The sequence below is a fragment of the Rhinatrema bivittatum genome, chromosome 8 (assembly GCF_901001135.1).
Source record: "Rhinatrema bivittatum chromosome 8, aRhiBiv1.1, whole genome shotgun sequence".
Classification (NCBI taxonomy): Eukaryota; Metazoa; Chordata; class Amphibia; order Gymnophiona; family Rhinatrematidae; genus Rhinatrema; species Rhinatrema bivittatum.
The window spans coordinates 28,838,271-28,865,867 of NC_042622.1; the positions used below are offsets into that span (position 1 = coordinate 28,838,271).

Sequence of the window (27,597 nt, forward strand, 5' to 3'; positions counted from 1 at the left end):
TTGGAGGGAGAGTTGAAGGAATTAATTAAGCAAGCTTTTGTTAACTGTCCAAAACGTCTATTGCGACATGAAAATATTTTCTAGGCAGTAATGAACAGTGAATGTGTGGACAAAAGACCAATTGGCAGCTTTACAAATACTGGATATTCTATGGAAGCAGAGCAAAAATGTGCTAAGGAAGCTGCTAAAGCTCTTACTTGATGGACTTTCACTCTGGATTGAGGTTGTCCTGATCTGAGTGTAAGAGAGAGAATATGAAATCCACATGGAGAAGTTCTTTTCATGAATGAGAAACCATGTTTGACTGGGTTGAAGTTGTGAAGCCATTTGGGCCCAGGAAATACAGTTTGGTAGATTGTATGAAAGGTGTCAACAGGGACCATAGCAAACATGTTGATCGCACAATGACAAGCAGTGAGGTCATCTTTAAAGCCTGGATTGCTGTCTGCCATCATAAAGAGGGCAGAGACGAGTTTGAACTCATTTTTGAGACAAAAATGTAACATTAATAAAAGTAAACCTTTTTTTGTTGGAGACTAGCAGAAAATGGAAAGAACAAAAGTACTTTGTTAAGAGAAGAAAATAATAAACTAACCCGAAAAAAATTTGGTGAGCAGTTTGAAGAGAGAACAAAATGTGTCCTTTCACACAAGCAGAAGGAAAAAGACTGAGGAGACTCACGTGGCTGCTGGGTAGGAATATCAGCACATGCTCAGAAATTCTTCTCATGTTTTCAGAGCTCTGAGTCAGCTTTTCTGTCTTGAAACCCTTGGATATCACATCACCCACTTGTGGGGCTGATTATTGTCCTGCTTGTCCATGGAGAATCGGAGATGATCCAATAGTGTTTCTTACATTATTGTTAAACTGGAATTAAAGCACAGAGCAGTAAAATGGAGAAGCATTCATTGCATTTGGTTTGATACCTGCTTTATTTATCACAGTCACTGGTATTTCTGTGCCTTATTGCCGAGAAGGAGGTAAAGTGCCAAATATTTTGGTCATGATGTAGTGGTGCAAAGTGCAGCCTTTTCACTCTCAAATGACCTTATGCTGATATCACATTAAAGCTGTATTAACATTTTGTGTGTGAAACAGAGAAATAAATGATATCCGATAGTGACGACCAGGCTCATCTCCTCTGCCCATATTCCCTTCCTGTTGCAATACCACAGACTCTATTTAACCTCCATCTGTATCCTTACTTCACCATAACTTCCATAATTTCCGTTGTGATTGTCCAATCCTTTCTTGAGTTCTGAAATAAATACTACTCAATACTCATTTGTTTCTATTCAAAGGAAATTCGTACTGTTGAAAGGTATATTCGAAAACTGGAATTCCATATCAGCAAAGTAAGGAACATTTATGTCTATTGCTTAAGCTTTAAGTTTCAAAACAAATGCTGGTACTTAACCAAGTTGTGCATTTATTGTGACATTTATGATTTTATTTTGGGATCTGTCCAATTTTTAAATTCAAACAGCCACATTAGACCCCTTATAGCTGTGATGGTTGGCGTGGCTGTGAGTCATTGTTGCTGTGGTGTAGTGGAAGCAGCCTCGTAGACGAACCTATGAGGCCTACGCCAACAGCTGGCAAACGTGCCCTGAAGCGGGCCAAGCTTGAGCTTCACCTATACCAGCCATCTCCCTTGAAGGTTGAGCCCTTGGGTTCTGGCAGCTGTCAGGGCTTATGTGGGTCCCTAGTGTGGTCAGAAGCAAGAGTCTGAAGGGCATGCTGGAGTCAGAGCAGGTAGCAGATTTGAGGTATTGAAGGCAGGCCAAAGTTGGGGCAGGCTGCAGAGAGACGTGGTCAGATGCAAGCAAGGTCCAGGCAGCTGGCAATCTTGGGGGGGGGGGGGGGGGGGGGGGGGGTCATTTATCAAAGGCTTATTGCATGCGATACGGCCGTATCGTGTGTAATAAGCCTTTATCGTATGCAAAAAGGGACTTTTCGCATGCAATAGAACGCAAATTAGGGGGAGGGGAGGAGTCGGGGTGGGGAGGGGCGGAGTCGGCGGTGTCTTCGCTGACGGCGATAATGATACTAACATTATCGTCGGCAGTAGCACTCCGAATATCACCATGGTGGCGCTATTCGGTGTGAAAGCCAGCAGCCGGCGCACCACCATGGTGCGAAGGCTGCGGGCTTTCGCAGGCCCACCCCCCCATTTTCGCAGGATTCATCATTCTGTCAGGAATGATGAATCCAGGCCTTGGTTAGGTCCGGGTGGCAGGCAATCATGATAAGAAATCAGCTCCAGGTGGAAGGTAATCGTGGTCAGAATCTGAAAGTCAGGCTAAGGGTGACGAAGACACACAAAAGACACTGGACGAAGTGGGCAGGACAAGGCAAGGCTAGACAGGGCGAGAGGAATGAGGAACGGCAGGACAAACAGGAACCAGGAATGCAGGACAAACAAGAACAGGAACTGGAGAGCAACACACATTGCTAAAGAAGGAGACCCATTGTTGAGGTGCCAATGCAAGGTCCCTGAGTGCCTTAAATAGGCAGGCTGTTGATATCATCAAAAGGGCGCTGCAGGGACTTTTTCTGCCGCTGCCCCTTTAAGTCTTGAAACGTGCTGGGGCGCGCGCATAGAGTGGCCCGAGGAAGAGCCCAAGGAGGACAGCATCCAAGTGCTGCACGTCACTCACATGTGCATCCCCGTGGAGAGAGACCCTGCCATGCCTGGGATAAGTGCAGCTGCTCACGAAGCTGTCCTGTGAGCTGCCCATCATAACAATAGCATACACAGGCTGATATTTAAAAAACAAAAGCTGAGCCACTAAATTTAGGAGCTAATGGGGTCATTAATCAATTCACGTTAGGGCTTTATCGCAGGCGTTAGGGCCCTAATGCCCAAGATAACATAACGTATGCGATAGATAACACATCGCGGGATGCATATGCAAATTTAAAAAAATGTAGTCAAATGAGAGGAGTTTATGAAAATGAGTGCTTAACATTGTGTGCCATGGTGTAATAACACACACTATTGTGAAATTTAATGCCAGAAATGACTACACCTTTTTTTCTGGTGTTATGCTGTGCATTGTGCCTGAAACAGGAGAGTGAGAGTGAGAGAGAGAGAGCCTGGCTGTAATGCCCTCACACTAGATAGGTATTTATATCTCTATGGGAGGCCCATCTAGTAACTCTAGTTGAGGTTTAGGTATTAGTGTAGGGGTTAGGGGCCACTGTGACCTTCAAAGTGAGATGTACGAACAGAACAGTGCTCTCTTGTGAAGATTCAATGACCTTCAAAGTGAGGAAACTCACCCAAAGATGAGATTTGTGCAATGTTCTCTCAACTTAGCTTGATGGACTCTCTACCTGGGTAACATCAAGGGGTAACCACGAAGGGGAAAAGGAATGGCAGGCAGCAGAATATCCCCCTCTTTGGTTTTTCTGTCAGTGATTGAAGGAATAGATAGTTTTGTTGTTCAGCCGTCAGTGAGCCCTTTCGTTCTGGATGTTTCCTTGAGGGGTCTAGGGAACTATGCAGTGTTTCGAGGAATCACTACCACCAGCACCACTCCTGTTCCTTGGGCTTGGAGATCTTGTTAAGTCTGGATCCTGAATGCTTCCATTGCTGAGTTTGACTGAGCAGACTGGCACTGCAACAGGAGCTCTTGGGATCAGTTTCCTCTCCCTCACCCCCTGCCTAGGGATACCAAACAGAACTGGGGTTAGGATTGCTACAGGCATTACTGAGAGACTCTTTGGCAGAATGCTAGAAGGTGCAGAAAGAAGCAGCTGTTGGAAGATTAGAGGGAAGTGGCCTATTAATTTCATTTTGGGATAATACCCTTCAGGAAATTTGGAAAGCTATTATTCATATGGATTCTAAGATATCTGGATAATTCTTTTTTGGAGCTAAGATCCCACTTTAAGTCTCAAGATGACTTGTTTAAAGGCACTCTGAATAGTGTCCAGGCCTTAGAAGGCCAGTTTGCTTCCTTATTGGACTTGAGTAAATTGTTACCAAAATTTCATTTGGTCTTCTCTAAAAAATGTGAAAACCTTGAAAACTGTGCCAGGAGAAACCACCTTCACCCCTTTGAATGTATTTAAAAGGTACAGTCATGAAATTCTTAAAGTACCAGAAGAAGCAATATTTTTGGTTGTTACAGCAGCCATAATAATGCTGATGCATGTGTTAACAGAAGCCGCATTATATTTAAATGAACTGCTCTGCATGACATTTTAACAGTTTCAAATATTTTACGTTAGTGCATGTTAATGGGAAGATCTATGCCTTAATTGCATTAATGGGTTTGCACTGATGCGCTTGCCTCATGAATGCACATTAAGCAGTACCATAGGCGTTGGAGTGTGTTAAATGCCTGCATTACCACTGATTTTGGAGTGAAGAAGTAGCCTAGTGATTAGGTCAGTGGGCTGAGAACCAGAGAATGCAAGGCTCCTTGTGACCTTAGGCAAGATACTACACCGTCCATTGCCTCAGCTACAAACTTCAGGGGTCATTTACTATAGTGCTATATTTTACTGTGGGAAGGGTGAAATATCTTGGGGGGGGGGGGGGCGGGCATTTCTGTGATACTAGGCCCCTCCCAGGTAAAATATTGCAGTCGTTTCCCTGCAATATTTTTTATTGTAGAAAAAACCCATTATAAAACATTTTGTGAGGAAATGGGGGGAAAACGCTTGGGGCAGCCATTGTGTTAAAGGGCCACAAAGGCCAAAACTAAGCCCACTCCCACTGTGTCCAGATCCGCCACCCACCCTCCTGCCACTTGTCTAGGCAGCACAGCCTTAAAAAAGTAACAAAAATAGAAATAAATGTTGTGGGATGATGCTCTCCCTTTTTTCAAATTTTCCCCCCCCCCCCCCCCCGCCCCTGAATAAAACATCCCACCCCCCAGGTCCTCGAGAAACCCCATAACACCCAACATAATCCCTGGTAGTCTAGAGGCCCCACCCCCAATCCCTTTAAGAACATAAGAACATGCCATGCTGGGTCAGACCAAGGGTCCATCAAGCCCAGCATCCTGTTTCCAACAGTGGCCAATCCAGGCCATAAGAACCTGGCAAGTACCCAAACCCTAAGTCTATTCCATGTAACCATTGCTAATGGCAGTGGCTATTCTCTAAGTGAACTTAATAGCAGGTAATGGACTTCTCCTCCAAGAACTTCACATAAAAGGAATCTCTGGTGGTGTAGGCACTACCCAGACCCTCCATACCATACAGCAGCCCAAGGCTCTGGGATAGTCATTGCCATGTTAAAAAAATGGCACCAACTGGCCTTAGCGCCAATCATGTGATGGGGCAAAGTCTGGTCGGCACCATTTTGGAATATGGTGTCAACTGGCCTGGGTCGTAGAGGGCGTTTTGGACCGCCAATAGACCACTAGGGTTATCTTTTTAAGATGGGGAGTCTGGGGATGGGGGGGGGGGGTCCCTAGAACACCAGGGATTCCTTTTATGTGCAAGGGGAGTCAGGATTGGGGTTACTAGACTACCAGGGATTATGTTGTATGGTAGGGGGTCCAGGGTAAGGGGTTGATATGGAAGGGGTGAGGATATTTGATTTAAGGGGCTATTTAGTTGGGGGGACAATATGAGAAAAGGGGATGGGTTTGGCAAGGGGGTGGGCAGCACCACGTGACATCATTTCTATTTTTGTTACTTTTTAAGGTTGTGCCACCTTGTCAGGCGGTGAGGGTCTGAACAGACCCCCAGGGAGATTTGGACACAGTGGAAGGGGGGGTTCTTTTGGGCTATGTGGCTCTTTAAATATCAGCGCGGGAGCATCGGGATGTGCATTAGCATCCCAATGCTTCTGCGGAAAAATAGCTACAACTCTTGAGTTGTAGTTAAAATAATATGGCTTCCCTTATTTTTGGCAAACTGCGTTATTTTATTTGCATAGGATTGCTATGCATTAGTTGTTTTCCATGCATTTGAAAAAGTTATGCATACAAACGCAAGCAAACCAGCTAATTTCAGTAAGGTGGAATTTTGGATTAAATATCGCTCTTTTTTTTTTGCCAAAATTATTTTTATTGACAATTTCCATGAGCCGCAACCTGTGGTACAGTACCAATACAACCAAACCAGAGTACAAAAACACATCAACATAGACAGATATAACCTTAACCATCAATACAAAACAGGTCGAAAATGCAGGCCTGTCGTACAGATATAGGCATATTCATCCAGTCATCCAACAGACATCCCATTCATCCCGAGTGCAGGAGGTCGCTCCCGGACCCCTGCTGGACTTTTGGCAAGTCTTGTGGGGGTCAGGAGGGTCCCCCAAGACTTGCCAAAAGCCCCTGGTGGTCCAGCGGGGGTCCGGGAGCGATCTCCTGCACTCAGGCTGTCGGCTGCCAGTAATCAAAATTGCGCCGATAGCCTTTGCCCTTACTATGTCACAGGGGCTACCAGTGCCATTGGTCAGCCCCTGTCACATGGTAGGAGTACAAGATGGCACCGGCCATCCAGTGCTCCTACCATGTGACAGGGTCCGGCCAATGGCACGGATACCCTGTCACATGATAAGGGCAAAGGGCCATCGGCGCCATTTTGATTAGTGGCAGCTGATGGCCCGGGAGCAGGAGATCGCTCCAGGGACCCCCACTGGACCACCAGGTACCTGTAAAAAGTTTTTTGGGGGGTCGGGAGGGTGGGGGAAGCTAAGGGATTAGTTTTAAAGGGTCGGGGTGGGTTTTTTGTTTATTGGTTCGGGCGCAGCCGATAAACAAAACCGCGATCGGGCCCGATGAAAAAAACACATGTGAATCAGAACCGGTCTTTTGAGTGCTGGAAACCTTTCACGATTTCACCTTGATCCATGTTTATGCAAAATGACGCTATTCAATCCGCTCTGCATAACTTGGACCTCACACTGTTCAGTTGCATGGCAGGTGTCATGAAAAGCTGATGAAGTTTGTCACTCAGGAACCAGGGATCCCTACTCCATTGCTAGCTAATTACTTTTTATTTTAGTAGGGAAGGGGGATTGACCAAAGATTGTTTATATCAGGATTCACTGTTCTCATTCCTGAAATTTTCTTGTTTTGGCAACATCTGTAAGCACATTTTTTATTGGACGATACAAAAAAACTTTGGGAATCCTGATAACAAGAGTCAAAGGATGTCATAAACAAGGACATTTTGTAATGTTTATGTTCCATTTTAATTAATCTAACAATTTCTGGTTATTAGTGAAAACAAGAATTGTCAGATTGCAGTGGTGATGATTGTTTATGACCAAATTCTTGGAACACACATTTTTGCTGTATGGGATTCTGTGCCTTAACTGTAGTTGGTGTTATTTTTTAATTTTAATTTTGTCTTTCATGATCGGTTAGCCACTTCAAAGAAGATTGCAATTTGAGTATTGTAGTAATTTCACTCCCCAAAGGGTTCATAATCTAAGAGGGTTCCTTTCAAACCAGCACATGGGTGCACATTGGCAAGCAAAAGTCGGCCCCGCTCCCAGGAACGCAGCTATTTTATAACATACGTGCGTATATGGGTGCATCTTGTAAAATAGCCTGGCCGCACGTACATGTGCACCAAATTTTAAGTGGGTGTGCACAAATGCCACTTCTACCACATAAATCAAGGGATTTTAAAAGGGGTGCATGCCAACGCTATTCCCAGTTTTACCAATTTGTCCCAAGTTCGCCCAGTTAAGTAATAGGTTCTCCAAACCCTCCTAGTTTAATACCCTTAACTCCCCCCCCAGTTAGATCCCACCCTTAAAACCCCTGTTTTTCTGTAATTTTTAATGTACACATCATCGATAGCAGAAGAAAGGTTACACGGCAGGGGGCCTCAGCGCATGCTGGATCACGTGAGTATTTATGCGCCCATCTCATGTTCCCGCCCACACCCCACCCTTTTTTTAAAATCCTATGAGATGCGCACGCCCTGGTAGATACGCGCATATCCCAGCAGAGGTTAAAATCCGCTCAGCCTGCACCAGCCCCGGGCTTTTAAAATTAACCTTTAAATTAACCTTTAAATCAATCCTCCCTACAGCTAAACATCCCATTCCAGGTTCATACCTCTTCCAGACCGATTAGAACTGCCTACAAAGCAACCCTCCTCACCCCTTAGGCCAAGGCTACGCTCCACCCCTCATTAAGAAAACGCGCCTTCTCTACCGCCGGACCTACGCACTGGAGCGCTTTACCCACAGAACTTCGCCAGGAACAATGCCCGCTCACCTTTAGAAAGAAATTGAAGAGCTGGTTATTCAGACAAGCCTTTCCTTAACATCCCGCAACACTGACACGTACAATGCTGGTTACTACGACTGCGAATTCTTTCCCTTCCTGACCCCGCTGGCCTCGCCCTCCCCATACCCCCTCCCCCCCATGTTACTGTGTCCCTACTCGTGATCCGCACCACGTGCGGAGATTGCCCGTAATCCAGTTGTTCCTTCCACATTATTGTTAATCAGCCCTTGTTATGTTGTGTCATTCCCCCTTGTTATACATCTTTCTCTCATCTATATTTTATATTTATTGATTTGAAGGTACTTGTTATTTGTAACTTTTTCCAATTCTGGTTCGATGTAAACCGGCGTGATAAGAATTTTCGTCTTGAATGTCGGTATAGTAAAAAGATGTAAATAAATAAATCTGTACCTGAGAGGCACTACAGAGTGAAATGTCTTACCCAAGGTCACAAGGAGCATCAGCAGGATTTGAACTCTGACTTCCCTGGTTCACAGCCCACTGCTCTAACCACCAGATTACTTCTCTACTGGCAGTTTTTGTCTGCTGTGCTTTCATGCCCTGGTTTAAAAGAAGGATGTCAATACGTTTGACAAAAAGAAATATACTGCATTGTGAAATGATCAGCAATGAATGGGGCGAAAACTTAACATGATAGATAAAGTGAATTACTTTTAATGCCTGATCATTTGTTCTAACTCATGAGCTCATATTCCCCATACCCTCATTTTCATGGATGGTGAAGGCTTCTTTAAAGCATCATTTGATCAAAGAGTCTGCTACACTAAAATGCTTTACTGTTGACAATTTGTGTCTACAGTAAAGAATTTAATACACAAGAAAGCAAGAATATATTGCTAAAATATAGTTCAGTGTACGTTAAGATATACTACTGCTGTAAGAAGATGAAAATAATTTGCTTTCTAATTAGGAGACAAGCATAGGATTTTCCACTCCCTCCATGTTGGCTTTCTGTCCTCCTCCTGAGAGCTAGAACAGAGCCCACAGTCCTTAATCAATTTTCTGAGCATCCAGGATAAAAGGGTCACTAAAAATATTAAACCAAGGGCTGCAAACCATCCTGGTTTTCAGGATATCACTAATGAATTAGCATGAGGTAGATTTGCATACAAGTGAGACAGTGTGCATGAAAATCTATCTCATGTATATTCATTAGAGCTATCCTGGTATGAGATCCTCAAGGACTGGAGTTGACCTCCCTGCACTAAACCTAGAATAATCCCCCACAATTCCAAATGAAATGGCTGTGCTTTTATAAGTTATTTGTCTCATATTTGACTGGTTGAATTACTACTCAGAGTTCGGACATTAAGAAATTCCTTGGGAATTAGTTGATCTGCCCCTTCAAGGAATTACTAAAGTAATCTCACTTCAGAAGGAGGGATGCCAAAGTTATGATTAAATTCAAACCAGAACCAGAAGAGATTAAATGCTTCTGGAGTGACCCCCAAATCCCCATCTTAAATATGATGGGGAAGGAAGAGAAGTGGGTAGAGTTCCTTCCAAACTAGCTTTCCCCATCTCTAGTTTATCCCAGTCCTCATTATAGGCAAACTGGTGGTGTAGCCATGGGTGGGCCATGGCCCACCCAATCAGCATTGCCCGGTGGCCCAAGAAGAAGCCCTGTTACAGGGCCGCAGTGGACACATCGGGCAAGAGAAGGAAGAGGTCTGCAAAGCCGCCGGTCGACCCCATTCCACCGGTGGCCGAGAAGAGTAGGAGGCCTGTGATGCTGCTGAGAAGAGGAGTAGGATCGGGAGGATGGCGGTCGAAAAAAAAATAAAAACCCTCACGGAAGGCGTCCATTCTCCTGCTCCTCATGTGTGCTGGCCCTGCGCATTCAAAACCCGTGCGGCCAGTAGGTGCTCTATGCTGATCTCGTGCATCGCGAGATCAGTAAAGAGGAATGCTAGCCACGTGAATACTGTGAGCAGGTACATGAGGAGCAGCAGCAGAGCAGGCTCCCCCTTTTGCTACCAATGGGGTGCCTGCCTGTGTTTTGTGTTTGTGCGTGTATGTGAATGATATCCTTCCTGGGTGTATATGTGTGTGTGTGTGTGTGTGTGTGTGTGTGTGTGTGTAAATGGTAGCCTGTCTGGAGGTGAGAGTGTGTGAATGGGAGCTTGCATGGGGGTTGGGGGGTGTGAATGAGAGCTTGCGTGGGGGTTGGAGGTGTGAATGGGAGCCTGCCTGGTGGGGGTATGTGAATGTGAATGGTAGCCTGCCTGGAAGTGAGTGTTTCTGTGGATGGTAGCCTACCTGGGGAGGGGTGGGTGTGTCTGAATGGTAGCCTGCCTGGGGAGGGGTGTGTGTATGAATGGTGGCCTGCCAGTGTGTGTGTGTGTGTGTGTGTGTGTGTGAATGAGAATGGTAGCCTGCCTGGAGAGGTGTGTGTGTGTGTGTTTGTGTGAATGGTATCCTGTCTGTGTGAGTATGTGAATGGGAGCCTGCTTTGGGGGGGGGGGGATGAGAATGAGACCCTATCTGAGGAGTGTGTGTGTGAGAGAGAGCATGTGGGAATGATAACTTGTATATGTAGGAGCAGGAGTCTGCATGTGAGAGAGAGAGCATATGAGAGTGGGAACTTGTATATTTGTGTGAGAGTGGCAGCCTGCATATGAGAGTGAGAGCCTGTGTGTCTGTGGGTGTGGGAACCCGTGTATGTGTGAAAAAGCATGGAAAAGTGGGATTGTGTGTGAAAGAACATGTGAGAGAGAGTCTGTATATGTGTATGAAGGAGGAAGGAAGAAGACTGCTGTAACACGCTTCAAACATTGGAGGGCGTGGGTAATAAATCCTTTTAAAGAAAGAAAGAAATACATACATACATACATAAGACAGAATAAGAGAGACCCTGAAAAGGAACAAGGAAAAGACAGACAAGGTGGAAAAAAGAGACTGAGACCAACTGATTAGAAAAATAAGATCAGACAAGAAAGGTAAAAAAAATTATTTTGCCTTTCAGCGATGGAATATGCCATCTTTGGGAATGTGCATTTCTTATATATTTGTATTTTGCTTTCTCTTCAGTGCTCACAGAGACTGATTTCTCAAGCTTTCCATTTCAGTTTTATCTGCATGTTTGCTTCTAATTTGTAGTTCCTTATTCTGTCTTAGGTAAGTGTTTGTCTGTGTTATGCATGTGTGACAGAGATGCTGTATTTTGGTTAGTATCTAGTTTCTTTGTAGGGATTTGTAGCAGTCTGGTTTGTTTTGTTTGCCCAGTAGGTAGTGTATTAGTGTTTTAGGGTTTGGTGTAATATTTGTCTTGCGCCTTTTCATAGTTAAGGTTGCTGCTGTTTGAGTCCTGAGAGTTACTGCTGTTATGGTATGGTAAAGTTCTAAGTATTTATTTATTTATTTATTTATTTATTTATTATTTTTGTAGGGTTTATGTTACTTCACAAAATGTTTGGCAGTGAAGGGAATTTGTTTTGCTGTCACTGAGGTGACACAGGAACTAGAATTTTTTTTTGCATTTCCTAATTCTGTTCTGCACCTGTTGCAAATCTTTTTATGATGATTATTATGATTATTGCTGTTTTATTATAGTTTAATGCATTTTTGGAAAGAGGATTCATAAAAGAATAGATTGATATTTGTACTATTATGTGATTGGATATGATGTTTCTGAAGTGTTCTTTGTTTACTTTTTACATGATATTGTGTATTTATAAATATAAAATATTAAAAAAATTAATATAGATTAATAAGGCATTTTTAATGTCTGTAAATGCTTGAAATAATAGAATTAAAATATTTTAAAATGTCACTCTTGCATGATGGCTGTTGCAAACTACTCAGAAATCCATTGTAGGGTGCATGCTAAGGCATTATTTATCAATAAAGAGTAGAGTTAGTAGGGCCTAGATCTGAATGTATATCTGAATGTTTATCTTAACCTTGGGCCCCTCAAAAAATTCAGTTCTGGCTATGCCACTGGGGCATCCACTTTTAAAATTAGGCCCCAAAATGTGGAACCTGTCAAGATGAACTACAGACAACACAAAACCCAAAACTGATGGATTGTATAGTTATATATCAAAATGCAAAAAAGCCACATAACAAAATTGTTTTGTAAAAGATAATATATAAAAAAGTGGGAAAGACCTCTTATCAAACAATAGGTGCTGCTTTTTGTACCCCCAAGAACAGCATTCACTTATTATATGCCACAATGCCACAACTTAATGCACTCTAAAAAAACAAAGCAGAGCTCTTAGCTTATAAGACCGCAATGCTTAATCCACTCCGGATAGGAACAACGGACACTCATGCATATTATGCGGTTGGTTTCATAACACACGGCCCGACACGGCTCGTGTTTCGAAAACCTTCCTCAGGGGCCTCAGGAATATATTAACCAATTAGTGTTTTAGATCCAGTTACTACACCTGCATTTTAAAGCTAGGAACGTTATAGCCACTTTGAAATGCGGGTGTAGTAACTGGAGCTAAGACACTAGTTGGTTAATATATTCCTGAGGCCCCTGAGGAAGGTTTTCGAAACACGAGCCGTGTCGGGCCGTGTGTTATGAAACCAACCGCATTATGGGGCAGATTTTAAAACATACGCACGCGGCGTACATTTGTTCACGCAACCTGGCATGCACAAATGTGTGCCTGATTTTATAACATGCGCACGCAATCAGGGGTCGGCGCGCGCAAAGGGGTGCACACTAGTGCATTTTGTGCGCGCCGAGCCCTCGGTGAGACCAGCTGGCTTTCCCCATTCCCCCCCCCCCCCCACCTTCCCCTCCCTTACCTGTCCCGCCCCCCAGCCCGAACCCCCCCCCCCCGTACCTTTGTCTCAGAAGTTACGCCTGCCTGACTGCCGGCGCGCGATCCCCTGGCCCAGCAGCCTTGCAGAGGCCTCTGGCCCTGCCCCTGCCCTGCTCCGGATCGCCCATTTTTCAAGCCCCGGGACTTACACACGTCCCGGGCTTTACACGCGCCTCCGGGCCTTTTAAAAATAGGCCTGGCATGCGTAACCCCCCTATGCACGTAAATCCTTTGAAAATCTGCCCCTATATGCATGAGTGTCCGTTGTTCCTATCCGGAGTAGATTAGGCATTGCGGCTTTATAGGATAAGAGTGCTGCTTTGTTTTGTTTTTTTTTTAGAGTGCATTAAGTTGTGGCATTGTGGCATATAAATGTGTGCCATTATGCAAAAATAGTGTGGTGCCCAATGATTATATTTAAAGGGTGCATAATCACTTTGGTGACATATGAATGTATGATTTCACCTTAATAAGTGAATGCTGTTCTTGGGGTACAAAAAGCAGCACCTATTGTTTGCATATGAGGTCTTTCCCACTTTTTTATATACTATCTTTTACAAAAAACGTTTCCGAACTTGTGTGGCTTTTTTTGCATTTTGAAGATGAACTACAGAGCATGAAGACATTCTGAAAACGGTGAAATCATGATATAGTCTCTGCATTAACAGTACAAAGAAAAAGAGTTCAGAGATTTATTATCTATATAAATGTCTTCCAGATAGAAGAATTATATGAAACTTACTGCATCCAGTGGAGACTGCGAGATGGAGCCTGTAATATGAAACATGCCTTTTCCTTGTCCCCCACCACAAAAGCATCACGGGAGAGTCTAATCGAGCTCTATAGGAATTTCCAAGAGTGTACTGAGGTACGAAAAAGTTCTTACAGCATTTTCATGATCATTATGAGCAACTCTTTTAACAACGTTTAGTTTCTTGCTCAAAATTCAAAGATGCCTTAAAAAATTGAATTCATGTGTTATTCTAAAATGTTTACCAATTGTTATGATAAATACTAAAAGTTAGGAAAGCACAGGTTCAAAAACTTCGTTTTGGTTTGCTGTTTATTTCATACATCACAGTCATTTGTTAGATTCGTTTGAAATGAAGAAATATTCATTCTTTTGTTTCGGTTATGTATTCATTTTAATTGAAGTCAATGGGGGAAGACCCCATTGACTTCTCTGTAAAAGCAAAAATAGGCCCAGGGGCCTTACCCAAGGCAGGGTTCTGTTTCCAGGGAGTAGACCAAGGCCCAAGCCTTCCGCAGGCCTTCTTTCTTCTTCAGTTGGCGAAAATAACACTGACGGTGGAAGGACAAGCCTCAGTGACATTGTCGGAATGCCTTCCTCCTATAACCAAAAGGCACCATATTGGTGCATGGCTGTATATTTCAATAGCCATATAACCAATATAGCACCATCTATACCAATATAGCACCATCTGTACCGATATAGCACCATCTGTACCAATATAGCACCATCTGTAGCGATATAGCACCATCTGTAGCAATATAGCACCATCTGTAGCAATATAGCACCATCTGTACCGATATAGCACCATCTGTACCAATATAGCACCATCTGTAGCGATATAGCACCATCTGTAGCAATATAGCACCATCTGTAGCAATATAGCACCATCTGTACCGATATAGCACCATCTGTAGCAATATAGCACCATCTGTAGCGCTATAGCACCATCTATACCAATATAGCACTATCTGGTTGACAGGAAGGTGCCCCAGTGACATCACTGAAGTGCGTCCTTCCACCAGATGAAATCATTTTGCTTTGACAGAAGAAGAAAAAAACCTGTGGAAGATTAGTTCCTGGCATCCGGATGGCCCCATAAGAACATAAGAAATTGCCATGCTGGCTCAGACCAAGGGTCCATCAAGCCCAGCATCCTGTTTCCAACAGAGGCCAAATCAGGCCACAAGAACCTGGCAATTACCCAAACACTAAGAAGATCCCATGCTACTGATGCCAGTAGAAACAGTGGCTATTCTCTAAGATAACTTAATTAATAGCAGTTAATATACTTCACCAAGAACTTACCCAAACCCTTTTTAAACCCACTTACACTGACTGCACTAACCACATCCTCTGGCAACAAATTCCAGAATTTAATTGTGCGTTGAGTGACAAAGAATTTTCTCTGATTAGTTTTAAATGTGCCACATGCTAACTTCATGGAGCGCCCCCTAGTCCTTCTATTATATCTGAAAGAGTAAATAACCGATTCACATTTACCTGTTCTAGATGCATGGATATCCAGCATGCTATGTTATCTGTGAAGTGTACAGTTTTTTGCCTGTCTGACAGAAAGGAATTGAACCAGATTAGACCACTTTATGTTAACTGAGCTAGCAAAATATTATAATCTATGGTTTCAAATGCTGCAGAGAACCGCAAGAGCAGCAGCACAGCTGCCTGGCTTCTCTCATATCTCAGGAGATCATCCATCAGGATGACTATGACTGTTTACATTCTATGGCCTTTTCTGAAACCAGATTGATACAGTCCAGCCAGTTTTTCTCTGCTAGCCAGTCCTTCAATTCCTCTCTTACTGACTGTTCTATTAATTTCCCTAGGAAAGGGATAATAGTGCTGAAATGGTTCAAATCCTTTCTCAGAGGACGAGAACAACAAGTTCAATTGGGTCCAAATTATTCGTCTTAGCATTCTGAAACAGGGGGTCCCTCAAGGGTCTTCCCTCTCTTCTCTATGTATATTTGGCCCCATTAGGAAGCGTTTTGCAAGCACTAAGGTGGTTTTGTTTCATGTATGCGGACGATATCCAGATATACATTCCTAGGGAGGAGCCCGGACTTGTTCCCATTGCCCGTTTTCAGGAATGTTTGACCCAAATCAGGACTTGATTGGGAAAGAATGGCCTTGACCTTAATGTTCAGAAAACCAAAGTATCGAGGATTGGCATGGCCGGTGTCCTGGAGGATATTAGGTCAGTTTTTTGTGAAGGTGAAACTATAGTCATCCTTCATGAGGCACGTAGCCTTGGAATCCTTGTAGATTCCATGTTGGCTATGAATTCCCATATTCATCACTTGTCCAAAGTGTTTTTTTTTCAAGCTAAAGACGTTAAGACCTCTTCGGCCATTGCTACCAGCGTCCTTGTTCAGAACTGTTTTGAGATCATTAGTCTTAGGACATTTAGATTTTTGTGTTTCCTTATTGTTAGGGCTCTCTGATAGGCTGTTAAAAGTGCCCCAATTGTTACAGAATGCAGCTGCCCGTACATTGTTAGGGATGAGCCATTATGAGCGTATAACTCCTTGTCTCCAACAATTACACTGGTTACCAGTAAACTTGCGAATTAGATTCAGGATGTTGGTGATTTTACATAAGCTACTTTATGGTGAGGAGTGGTGTATCCTTACAAATAAATTGAAGTGGGATACTCCTGTATGGGCTTTACAATTTTCTGGGACAGAATTATTATGGGTTCCCCCAATAAAGAACTAATAAACTCATGCTAAAGCCTTTTCCATGGCAGCACCAGAGTTGTGGGATGCTGTCCTTGAGCAGCTCTTGAAGTCTGCTGAAAACCTTAAGGCCTGATTTTAAAAGGGGCCGCGCATGTAAAAACATGGGGTTACGCGCATGGCCAGGCCTCGCACGCACGAGTGCATTTTAGAACGAGCCCGGCCCGCTTCCCTGGGACAGCCATTAGCCGCTGTCCCGGGGAAGCGTGCGTCAGCAACCAGCTGGCGCGCAGAGTTTACTTCTGCTCCTGAGGAGCAGTAAGCATGAAAATTTAAAAAAAAAAATGGGGATAGGTAGGGTTAGTTCAGGGGTCAGGGAGCCAAGGGGAAAAGGGAGGAATGGTAGGTAGGCCTGATTACGTTGCCGCGCATACTTTTGAAAATTCCCCCCCCCCCCGTGTGCATGAATCGAGGGCCCGCCCGCACATGAGTGCATGGATATCATATTTTATAAAATCGACCCTTTAGTGTTTAAAGAAGCATATGGATGAGAGCTGGTCGAGTATGCATTTATGTTGTTTTAAAGTATGTGTTAATGTTGATATTGTTTTACTTACTGTTACTTTATGTGTTTTATAACTGTTGTTATGTAATTCACACTGAACAGATATTTCATCTTGGAAGTTGCGGCATACAAGACTTTTAAATAAATAAATAGTGGATGCCGGGTAGTAGTTTTCAGTAGTTTGTCTGGATCCAGGTTTGCCTTTTTTATTAGCCGCTGCACTACAATTTTTTAAATATCTGTAGGAAGCAGGCCCTTAGGAATTCACAATTTTGGTTTCTCAAGTTGTGAGGCCCTCACTTGCTAGCTTTACCAACTTGGGTGGGCATGGATCCAGGATGCAAGTTGTTGGAGATAAGGCAGCCAGTCTCTTTCTGATGCATTGCATGAGCAATAACACAGAACAGGGCTTGGTTTAAATTATTTCAGTGCACACTCTGGATGTATTGTGAAGTTTAAGACCTAAGCCAATGTACTACTATTACTATTACTACTCAACACTTCTATTGTGCAACTCGAGGTACACAATAGTGTACAACAACGCATGAGAAACAGTCCCTGCTCAGTAGAGTTTACAGTCTAATCAAGACAAACATATAGAATTTCATTTATTAAGACAGTTGTTAAAAGTTAATGAGGCTGTAAACAGAACAAAATTCTTATTTATTTAACACTCTTATAGATTGCTTTCCTGGGCTCAAAATGAGACTGCTCTAAGTTCCACATAAAAAAAACAATAATGCAACAAACAAAACAAAACACATCATAATAAAAGGCATACAAAACAAAACGTAATTATGAGAGAGCAGAGCATTACCCCTCTCCCCACCATCATCGCTCTCACCCTGGAGTAAGCCATCCTGTATAACAGGGGTGGCCATCTATGGTGCTCAAGAGCCACAAACAGGCCTGGTTTTCAGGTTATCCACAGTGAATATGCATGAAATAGATTTGCCTACAATGGAGGCAATACATCCAAATCTATCTCATGCATATTCAGTGTGGATATCCAGCAAACCAGGCCTGTTTGTGGCTCTCAAGGACCAAAGTTGGCCACCCCTTGCTATATTCATATATTATTTATTTTAAAATAATGAAAGCCAGTTTTGTCTGTTTGGCATGCTCCCAAAAAAAGATGTCATGAACGCTCTCGCTGACCAATTAGCTTTTGAACCGATTACCAAGCAATCAGGCACTAAAGAATATCTTTGCAATTTTTTTAATTTTCAAATGCTATCATTTATGGTAGGCGTTCTTCTAGTTATATCTATAAAACAGCCTTGGACTAAAGTTGTATTATTGTTTTTAAAATTAAAATGTTTCTTTAGGCCTTGGAAACGTTTGTGTTTTCAGGAGGAGCTACACAAGCAGTACACAATACCCTTGTGATCAGGGTGACAGAAGATGATAAATGTTGAAGCCATATAGATGTTTTTTTGTTGTTTTTTTTTGGGATGTTGCAGGATATGTGTTTGATGGAGGGAGCACTGGAAGTACACTTAGGAGAGTTCCACATTAAGATGAAAGGTAACCGTACATTTCTCAGTACAGCATGCTGACTAATATGTTGTTTGCCAACAATGCCCTTCTTTATCCTTGTGTTTCTCAGTCAAGGATTTACTTGGGAAGCTTAACGTGACTGACAGTATTGCGCTGTCATTGCTCTGCAGCTGGAGATTTCTGGACGTATTTCCTTTATGTGAAATGATACTGTTATCTAAACATGTGCGCGTTCCTGTAGCTTTTCTCTTTCTAGCAACATTTTAGATCTTGTTTTTGCTCTTTTTTTTTTTTTTTCTTTAGCCAAAATATTATTTTTGAGCTGAAAACTGCCCTGCTTTGTATGTAAGGTCTGGCTCTTTCCATCCTTAAGACCTCAAAGTGAGCTGGGGCAGGCTGATGGTAAAAATAGCTAGTCTGAAGTTGAACTATCAAACAAAGCCATTAATATATCTTACAAACACGCTGACCTTCTTACCTCTTCCCTCTCCAGCCAACAAAACACCCAATTAAAGCCCTAATGCCCGGCTGTCTTTTATCTTCACCCAGACCCAGAAATTAAAGAGGTTTCCTATTTGCGCACACAGGTTCCTTCTCGTTTATATTCTGACCCAGGGCTGGGCCACTCCAGCCCTCCAGTATCGCAGGTTGGTCAGTTTTTCAGGATATCCACAAAGAATATGCAGGAGATGCATTTGCATTTAATGGAGGCACATGCAACTCATGCATATTCATTGTGAACGTCCTGAAAACCAGACCGGCTTGAGGCATTCGAGGACCCCCAGTTTTAATCAAAGTTACAGAAAACCTTAGAAATCAGCTATGTCTTTATTACTCATTCATGTCCAATCTTCTCTGATACTGGAGTGGTGTCCAGTCATATGGCAAACCCAGTTCTTCACTATTCTCCTACTGGACCCTATGGCGGGGTGCAGTATTAGTGCTGTACATGCACCAGGTGAGTTGTTGGTTTTTTAGTTTTTGTGATTTGGGCTGCGCTTTTAATTCAAATCCTTTTATTTTCAGGCTTGGTGGGTTATGCACGTCTTTGCCCAGGAGACCAGTATGAGGTACAGTATGATCCAAAATGAGTTCGTGTTTCATTTTCCTTAGACCTTTGCAGTATTTATTTTATATATTTATTTAAAGGTTTTTATATACCGACTTTCTTGATACAAATCAAATCAACTCGGTTTACATCGAACAAGTAGAAACTATAACCAACCAAAAAATAGAGACAGTTTGAAGGGGTATAAAGTTACATTATAACCAGGATGTGTTAACTTGGGTACGAAGAAAGAGTATAATATACATTGGAGTATATGAGGGAGGCAAGGGGCAGTCCTCAAGGTAATTTGTAAACGTCCTCATAATAATTTATATACATGATTTAGTGCTAGTTTATATGCATAATAGCTAGAACAGTTATAAGTCAGGCTGTTGGGCTGGTGTCGGTGGTATCGCCTATAGTAACGATTAAAGCAAATAAGAAATAGTAACACAGAGGACATTCAAAATTAAATAAGCACAGAAAAGCAGCAGCTTGGTCAAATTTGTGCATCCTGTATATTGTAATTAATAAACAATGTAATTCAAGGCATAACTTGTTTTATAATATATTTATTAAATCATGCTGAAACTGCAGGGACTGACAGCTACTATGAATTTTCATTTTGTGGCTATTGAATTCAGTAGAATGTAAATGGCACCAAATGCAGTTGCTCTTAACACCAACAATATTGCTGTCTGTACATGACATTTTACTACGGATATTATGTTTTAACATTACTGTCCTTCCTAATTTGTAATCCTTGTTGTCTGCCCCTTTCCCTTTGACAGAGCACTGGGCAGTCAGGGAAACCCAGTTGGTCAGGGGCTGGAAGGATGAGTCTTAATACCTGATGGACAAGAAAAGCAGGATGCAAGCTTCAGATCAGATTAGATTTACCCCTCATTCTCCTTGCTGGTCCTGAGAATGCTGCCCTCGTCGCACAGCCGAACTGCAAACCAGCAGTACTGCCATTAAATCCGGAACCCGGCCCACTTTTTTCTGTTATAGTGAAGAGGCTATGACAATAAAAATATTCTAATTTTTGTCTGTAGCTCATGTCCCACGGTCTAGAATGACTTAAGGGCTTACCCGAGAGTGCTGTGGGCAAGATGTGACTTACGACTCCCGTGCTCTTTTCCTTTTCCCTCTGTCAGTAAACGTTTTTTCAAGGCCCTTAAGCTTTTAGGAGTCCATTCTTCTTACCCCTGCCATTAAAAATAACACTGTGCCCTGTCTAGTGGTGTTCAAAATAAAACCTTTACTGCAGTAACTGATGAATAATAGATAGAGTGCCCACTGGGGAATAGTGCAGTCCATACAGAGAAACAAAAGACAGTAAACAGTCCAAAAAAAGTTACACTACAAATCTTCACACACACATTGGAAGAATAGCTTTCAAACGACTGCACGCAGTAGCACTTGCCCGCATTTATGGTCACACATAGATTTGTGATAGTATTTTATAACCTGTGCATACACCTTATTATAAAGTATGCGTTTCTACCCAGCAACATACGCACATATGTATGCTTACACGGGAATACATACAGCACATTGAATGTGCGTACTTTTCCCATCTATTTTAAAAATATATATGTGTATGTTTTTACGCGTGAAAATAAAGTAGGACTTATTTTTGTAAATCCCAATTTATGTTTCTGTGTCGGTACATTATAAAACACGCGCTCGTAATTGACATGACCAGTTTTACCAGTTGCTCCACCAGTTTACCCAGTCCTTCTCCAAGTCATTGAGACCCTCTAGGTCCTTCAGCCTGAACCCTCCCAATCCACCCACGCCTCCCACCTGGCCAATTCTACACAATAAACACATTTAATATCACTTAAGCACGATAATTAGCAGCAGTAAAATTACACAAGTAAATTGGCAAATCTGCATGCATAAATGTCTTTTAAAAAAGCAACTTGCATGCTTAAATATTGGTTCCCCCCAGAACACTTCTAAACCAGCCCCTTTTTATGTGCTTACATGTTTGCTCAAAAGAAAAAATACACGTGTGTGTTTGATGTTTATAAAATAGCATGTACGCAAATAGATGCTATTTATACTCATATGTGCTCATTTTTATACACCTAATTCTGAAAATTCATCCTTACGGGTTTTCATCACCAACTGCTCTCTGGCAAGTAGGCATTCTTTGGAGAATGGGACCCGCCCTGCACTATCTTGTTCTTGGCCCGCGCTGTTAGGGGTACAGATCTCTGAGGTCAGATAGCTGAACTGGAACACTCTCTTGGACAGCTCACGGTGGTTGAGTTTCTGCTGATTCAGTCTGCTGATTCAGTCTGGCAGCCCTTATTCTGACCCCCAACCAGAAATCCAATTTCAAACACTCAAAGCAAATCTTCAGTGTGCGACTAACTCTCCTGTCACTATTATTTCATCTCTTTTTTCATTCTGTCAATTTCGGGATCTTCCTTGGACCCTCCCGGAAAGCCCGAGAGCTCTGATCTTGAGCCTCGGCCATCTTTCCAGGATAGGAGGCTGAACGAGAGAACACAAGCCGGGTTGGGCTCATGAGTTCTGCGAAAACGCACTTCCTGTGAGACACCTGCTGCTGGCGAGTACTAGGGAACACCTTGCACTGCCATTCTCTCTGACCTTATGTATTTATGTATTTATTTATTTAGAGCTTTTTTTTTATAACGGCATTCATGATACAATCACATCATGCTGGTTTACAGGTAACAGGGGGAGTGATAACTTTGAACATTGAACAGGTGATGAGAAGCAAAGAAGTAAAAGTTACAATAAAACAGGGGAAGTTGGAACTAGGGGAAGAGGAAGAGAAGAAGGAATAATATAACCAATAACAATGAGGGGGATAAATTATTTACATAGTGCTGACAGGGATCTTATAGGTGGTTGTAGTCTGTCTAGTGAGAAAGTTAGGAGATTCTCTCAGGCGCCCAGCGTCTGTAAGAACTCTGATGTCTAGAGTAAGAAATACGTTAGGGGCATCCTCGTATGTCTTTTAAAAGCTGGTCCGGTTCTGAATTTTGCCCTTTTTATTACCTGCAGGTGTTGGTGCGACTTGGCCGGCAAAAGTGGAGGCTGAAGGGAAAGATTGAAACAGATGACAGCCAGATTTGGGATGAGGAAGAGAGAATATTTATACCTAATCTGCATGAGAATTTTGAAATTAAGGTGCAGGCAAGCTTTGTGTCATAAGAGAGAGACTGAGTCGTACCTTATTGCATCCATGGACTTCTAATCCCAGTTTCTCTAATCCAGTTGTTCAGTGCTGAACGGGGAGTGATCAGCCCGCTACAGAATATATCTCATTTGCTGCTTAACTGACTAATCTTTATCCTATTGAAGCTTGCATCTTTCATACCAGTTATGGTGTTGCTGAGACATAGGTTTTTGACTTGTATTGTAAAAAAAAAGGTTAGTGCCTCATGACTAAACTCAGCACTCCAGTTGGAGCAATAGCCTTTTACCTATAGTCAAGTTTATATAGACTGTTGTGTATTTAAGAAGATGTCTGTGCTGAATGGCTTGAATCCAATAAGCCCTTCCTGTCATGTATACAGTGCGGGAGAGGGTGCGGTACATGCAGGCATGCAGGCAGAAATAAAGCCAGTGCTCAATAAATTGGTAAAATGTTCATAAATAATTTCACCTCTTCCTTGAACTTTGGTGTGTGCCAGCTGACTGGCACAGAGAGACACTGACGTTTTCTCCTTCTGCACCAACACAGGTTTTGCCATTGTATATTTCTCTAGTGAAAAGTAGATCCAGGCAAACTTTTCTAAAAGCACTATTGGCTACATTTCAGACATTAAAGTTTAAAAAACAAACACTCTTCCCTCTTCCTCCCCACTTTAGTATATATGGTCAGGAAATGAATATTTTATACAGTGCTATTTACATTTTTTTTATAAACTTTAGGGTAATAAGGAATGAACAAATGACCCATTAAACAATGCGTCCTGGCAGGTGTTCTTTAAAGGAGCAATAAAATGATTTTTTTGCATCCTGTGACCTGCTGCTCTTTTTATTATCTTTTGAGTAAAAATAACTAATTTGCCCAGGCTCATGCTACAATTGTATAACTATACAGTAATGCTTTGTGTACAGTAAGCCATAATAAACTATGATAATGGGCCAGATGTACTATTTTCCACATCAGCACCGAATGGGGACAAACTTTTACCATATCTGGCCCAGTGTCTAGAATGGTTTCTGTATTTTCTTTTTGATACATCCTAATATCTTAGCATTCAGCTTCTACAAATAGTTTCAAACTACTTCATCTTGTTCACATATGAGATCAAAGTTTTCTTATTCAAAAAGGCGGGTAATAAATCCAGATAATAAACAAATGATATGTCGGTAACAAATTTGCCTTTGTGAACCATTGTATTGTTTTCAGGGGATCTTTCCTTGCTTATTGAGGCGATTCAGAGATAAATAAAGAAGACAATCTTCTACCATTCGTTCATGTTAGGCTGGGTTAGCTGCAGTAGTTGAGCTTCATTCACTAAGGCTCCCGTTCTGTGTCTTATGGGCAAAGACCGTGATGAATCAGGCCCCTCTATCTGAGATGGATCCTTAATATTCAGGAAGCCACCAAGCGGTAAAAGTAACCAGGTAATTTTACCTGGTTGTTGCTAGGCAGCTTTTCAGCCATACTTAACCAGTTAGGTTTGGAGCTGAAAAATTCTCATGATCAGAGTTGTCAATTTAAGGCCGAATTTTAAAAGCCATGCGCACGTAAAATCTGGGGGTTAGATGCTGTTCCCAGGGAAGCGGGCACCGGCAGCTGACCTGCGCGCATTTCTGCTCATCGGAACAGGTAAATTAAAAAACAAAAATAAAAGTGTTAGCTAGGGTAAATTTAGGGGTCGGGGGTGGAGAGGGGAAAAGGGAAGGAAGGCTAGGTAGGGGGGGGTAGGGAAGTTCCTTCCCAGTCCGGACTGGGAGGAAACCAGGCAAGGGCCTGATCGCGTCACTCAGTATAGATTACAAAATCCCCCCCCCCCATGCGCGAACGGGAACCGTATTTTATGACGTGCACGTGCCGACACGCGCATGTTATAAAATCGATGCGTCCACGTGCGCGTGCCAGGAACCGCGTGCACCTTTTAAAATAGGACCCCCAAGCTCAGAGCAGCTAAATCTAAAATGCACTCTGGTACTGCCTCCACCTGCACCTCTTTTCTGATCGGCTAAATCTGGGCGCCCTGAGAATTTCGGTGGTCAACTTTAGCCAGTCAGGAGGGGGAGGTTTCAAACTTGAAGGTTTAGCTGTAAGACTTTTCTTCTATTTCTGTGTTTATGGGAGAAGACATTGATGAATCGGGCCCTAAATGCCTAATATGATTTTTAAAATTACTTCCACAAAAGCAATTGCAAGCCTTCTCTTTTGAAATGAAGAAAATTCATCTCTTGAGTATACCTTCCTGTGTCAAGTCAAACAAATGGTGTTTGAAGTAAATTTTCTGGGCCGAATTTTCAAAAGGTTACGCGCACCAGGCCTGTTTAAAAGGGGCCCGGCGATGTGCGTAAAGCACCGGGACGCGTGTAAGTCCCGGGGCTTACAAAAAGGGGCAGGGAGGGGGCGGGGTGGGGGCAGGGCGGGGTCAGGCTCCCGGCACAGCGGCCATATTTGCTGCTGTGCCAAGGATCGCGCGCTGGCTGTTGGCCGGCGCACGCAACTTATTTCAGCCCCAGGGCTGAAGTAAGTTTTGGCGATAAAAAAAAAAAGAAAGGCGGAAAGGCCGGGGGAGGTAGGGGAAGGGAAGGGAAAGTGGGGTGGCCTGGAAGGAAACGGGGGAAGGCTGCGCAGCTCGGCATGTGCAAGGTGCACAATTGTGCACCCCCTTGCACGCGCCGACCCTGGATTTTAGGCGCGCACAAGTTATAAAAACAGGTGTACATGTGCGCGCGCCAGGTAGCGCGCATACATGTACGCCTGCATGCAACCTTTTAAAATCTACCCCTCTGTTTTTTATGGTATTAAAGCAATTTTTATGGTTATATTTCTATGTGGTACAGGAAAGGGATATTTGATAGAATCATAATAATCCAAAATATTATGACAGAAAACAATCAAAAGACTTTTTAAATCTAATGGTTCTCCATTTAGTCTTTGAGGATCACCCGGCCAGTCTGGTTTTCAGGATATTCACATAAATGTTCAGGAGACTTATTTGTATGCACTGCATTCATTATATACAAATCTATCTCATACATATTATTGTGAATATCCTGAAAACCAGACTAACCAGGTGGTCCTCAAGGACTGGATTGAGAACTACTGTTAAATTCTACCATACTTCACCTCTAGGTTCACCCTTTTTATACTCATTGCTATGGATTCGCTGTGCTTATCCCAAGCTTTTTTGAATTACAAAATTGTTTATGTCCCCACCACTGCTGGAAAACTGTTCTTGGAATTCACTACTCTTTCAGCACGTAGAATATGATGAGTATTTTACATGTCACCAACCAAACTCATATGCATATGTTTTCCAGGTTATAGAACTGCGGGGAATAACAACGGTATTAGTCGGAGTGGTAACATGTGACAGTGCCAATTTTTTTACCACCCGGCCACGGGTCATAATTGTGGATATTACTGAACTGGGAACAATCAAGCTACAACTAGAGGTCACCTGGAAGTAAGTAAGTCGAAAACCGAAGACAAATGTGAAAAGAATATACTATATAACTATGAATAACCATTCCATCATTATTTATATGGATAAAAAGCAAAACATGGCCAAATTCAGGATAAAAACAGAAGCACCATGACCATGTCATAACCATTGTTGGGATGCATCCATTAAAACATGGCCAAGGGAGTCATGGTCATCCTTAGGTGATTGGGACGAAGGAGAGAGGAGGAAGAGTTAGAGTAAAAGTGGCCATTTCCATTTGGCATGAGGTAGGATTATGGTGGTTGCCCGATTATGGGTCATAAGAAATAGGTGAGTCCTGGTTATTGATTTTCTCCATGGACAAGATGAGTGACCTCAACCAGCGCAGAGTCTGTACTCACTCTTTCCTAGCCAGAAACCTCTTTTTTTAATGTAATGTTTATTGTTAATAAGTAATTGGCAAACAACCATTGGTAAACACAACCAACAGCAGGATACAATAGATTCAAGAGACACTTAAACCGAAAAGCCAGTTGGTACATTAAAACTGGAAAATAAAGGAGAAACACTAACATGGAGATGGTTGTCCCCAAGAACTCAGATCTTCAAACATAAATATGTTCAAAAACCTTATATTGTCAGATCTAATAGTGCATTCAACGAACTTCCCCCTCATTCCCCTTACTGACATTATTTCCACCCCCCCTTCCACCCCCACCCCTCAATTATCCCTCGCAGGTAAAACTAAGTATGTGGTAGTAAGAAATCTCGAAGGTTCTCCACATATACTGACTATATATTACCCACCCTCTTCTGTCCTTTCCACATCAAATAAGGAAGTTACCAAACCCCCGTAACACATCTAGCACATTCTGCAATGAAGTTTCTGGTTCAGTTAAGGTAAATAACAGATCATCAGTGAACAAGGTCATTTTATAACTCTTCTCTCCCACTGACGCCCCTGAAATGAGCGGGCTTGATCTAATTCTAACCGCAAGGGGTTCCAGGGAAAAGGCAAACAAAAAGGAAAATTGGTTCTTACCTGCTAATCTTTGATCTTGGAATACCACGGATCAGTCCAGACTCCTGGGATTAAGCCTCCCTTCCAGCAGATGGAGACAGAGAAAGTTGCACTGGCACTGGCATATAACCCGGGGTGCCACCTGCGGTCCCTCAGTATTTCTCTGTCTCCAGCAGACGGATAGAGGTGCAATCCCTGCAGTCTGGGAAAAAAAAAGATTTTAAATTCTGTTTGGTTATCCTCCCAGGAGGTTGGGAGGCCCTGGTGGTGATATCCTTCCTGGTGTCCAAGAGGACGAGCAGGGGGGTCAGGGACCCTGGCCCGGCTCATTCAGATGCCGCTGGGGGAGGGGGGGGTATA

At 42.8% G+C, this 27,597-nt stretch overlaps 1 protein-coding gene across 2 annotated transcripts in view; it reads left to right on the forward strand.

The window, feature by feature from the left end:
• Nucleotides 1–27,597, forward strand: part of RIPOR3 (RIPOR family member 3) — a 198,548-nt gene that overhangs the window by 106,004 nt on the left and 64,947 nt on the right. For both annotated transcript variants that reach the window (XM_029612994.1, XM_029612995.1), the window contains 6 exons: nt 1,302–1,355; nt 13,743–13,892; nt 18,500–18,563; nt 19,563–19,606; nt 22,630–22,755; nt 26,092–26,237. In XM_029612994.1, the coding sequence (XP_029468854.1) occupies nt 1,302–1,355; nt 13,743–13,892; nt 18,500–18,563; nt 19,563–19,606; nt 22,630–22,755; nt 26,092–26,237 (584 nt within the window). The remainder of the gene's footprint in view (nt 1–1,301; nt 1,356–13,742; nt 13,893–18,499; nt 18,564–19,562; nt 19,607–22,629; nt 22,756–26,091; nt 26,238–27,597) is intronic.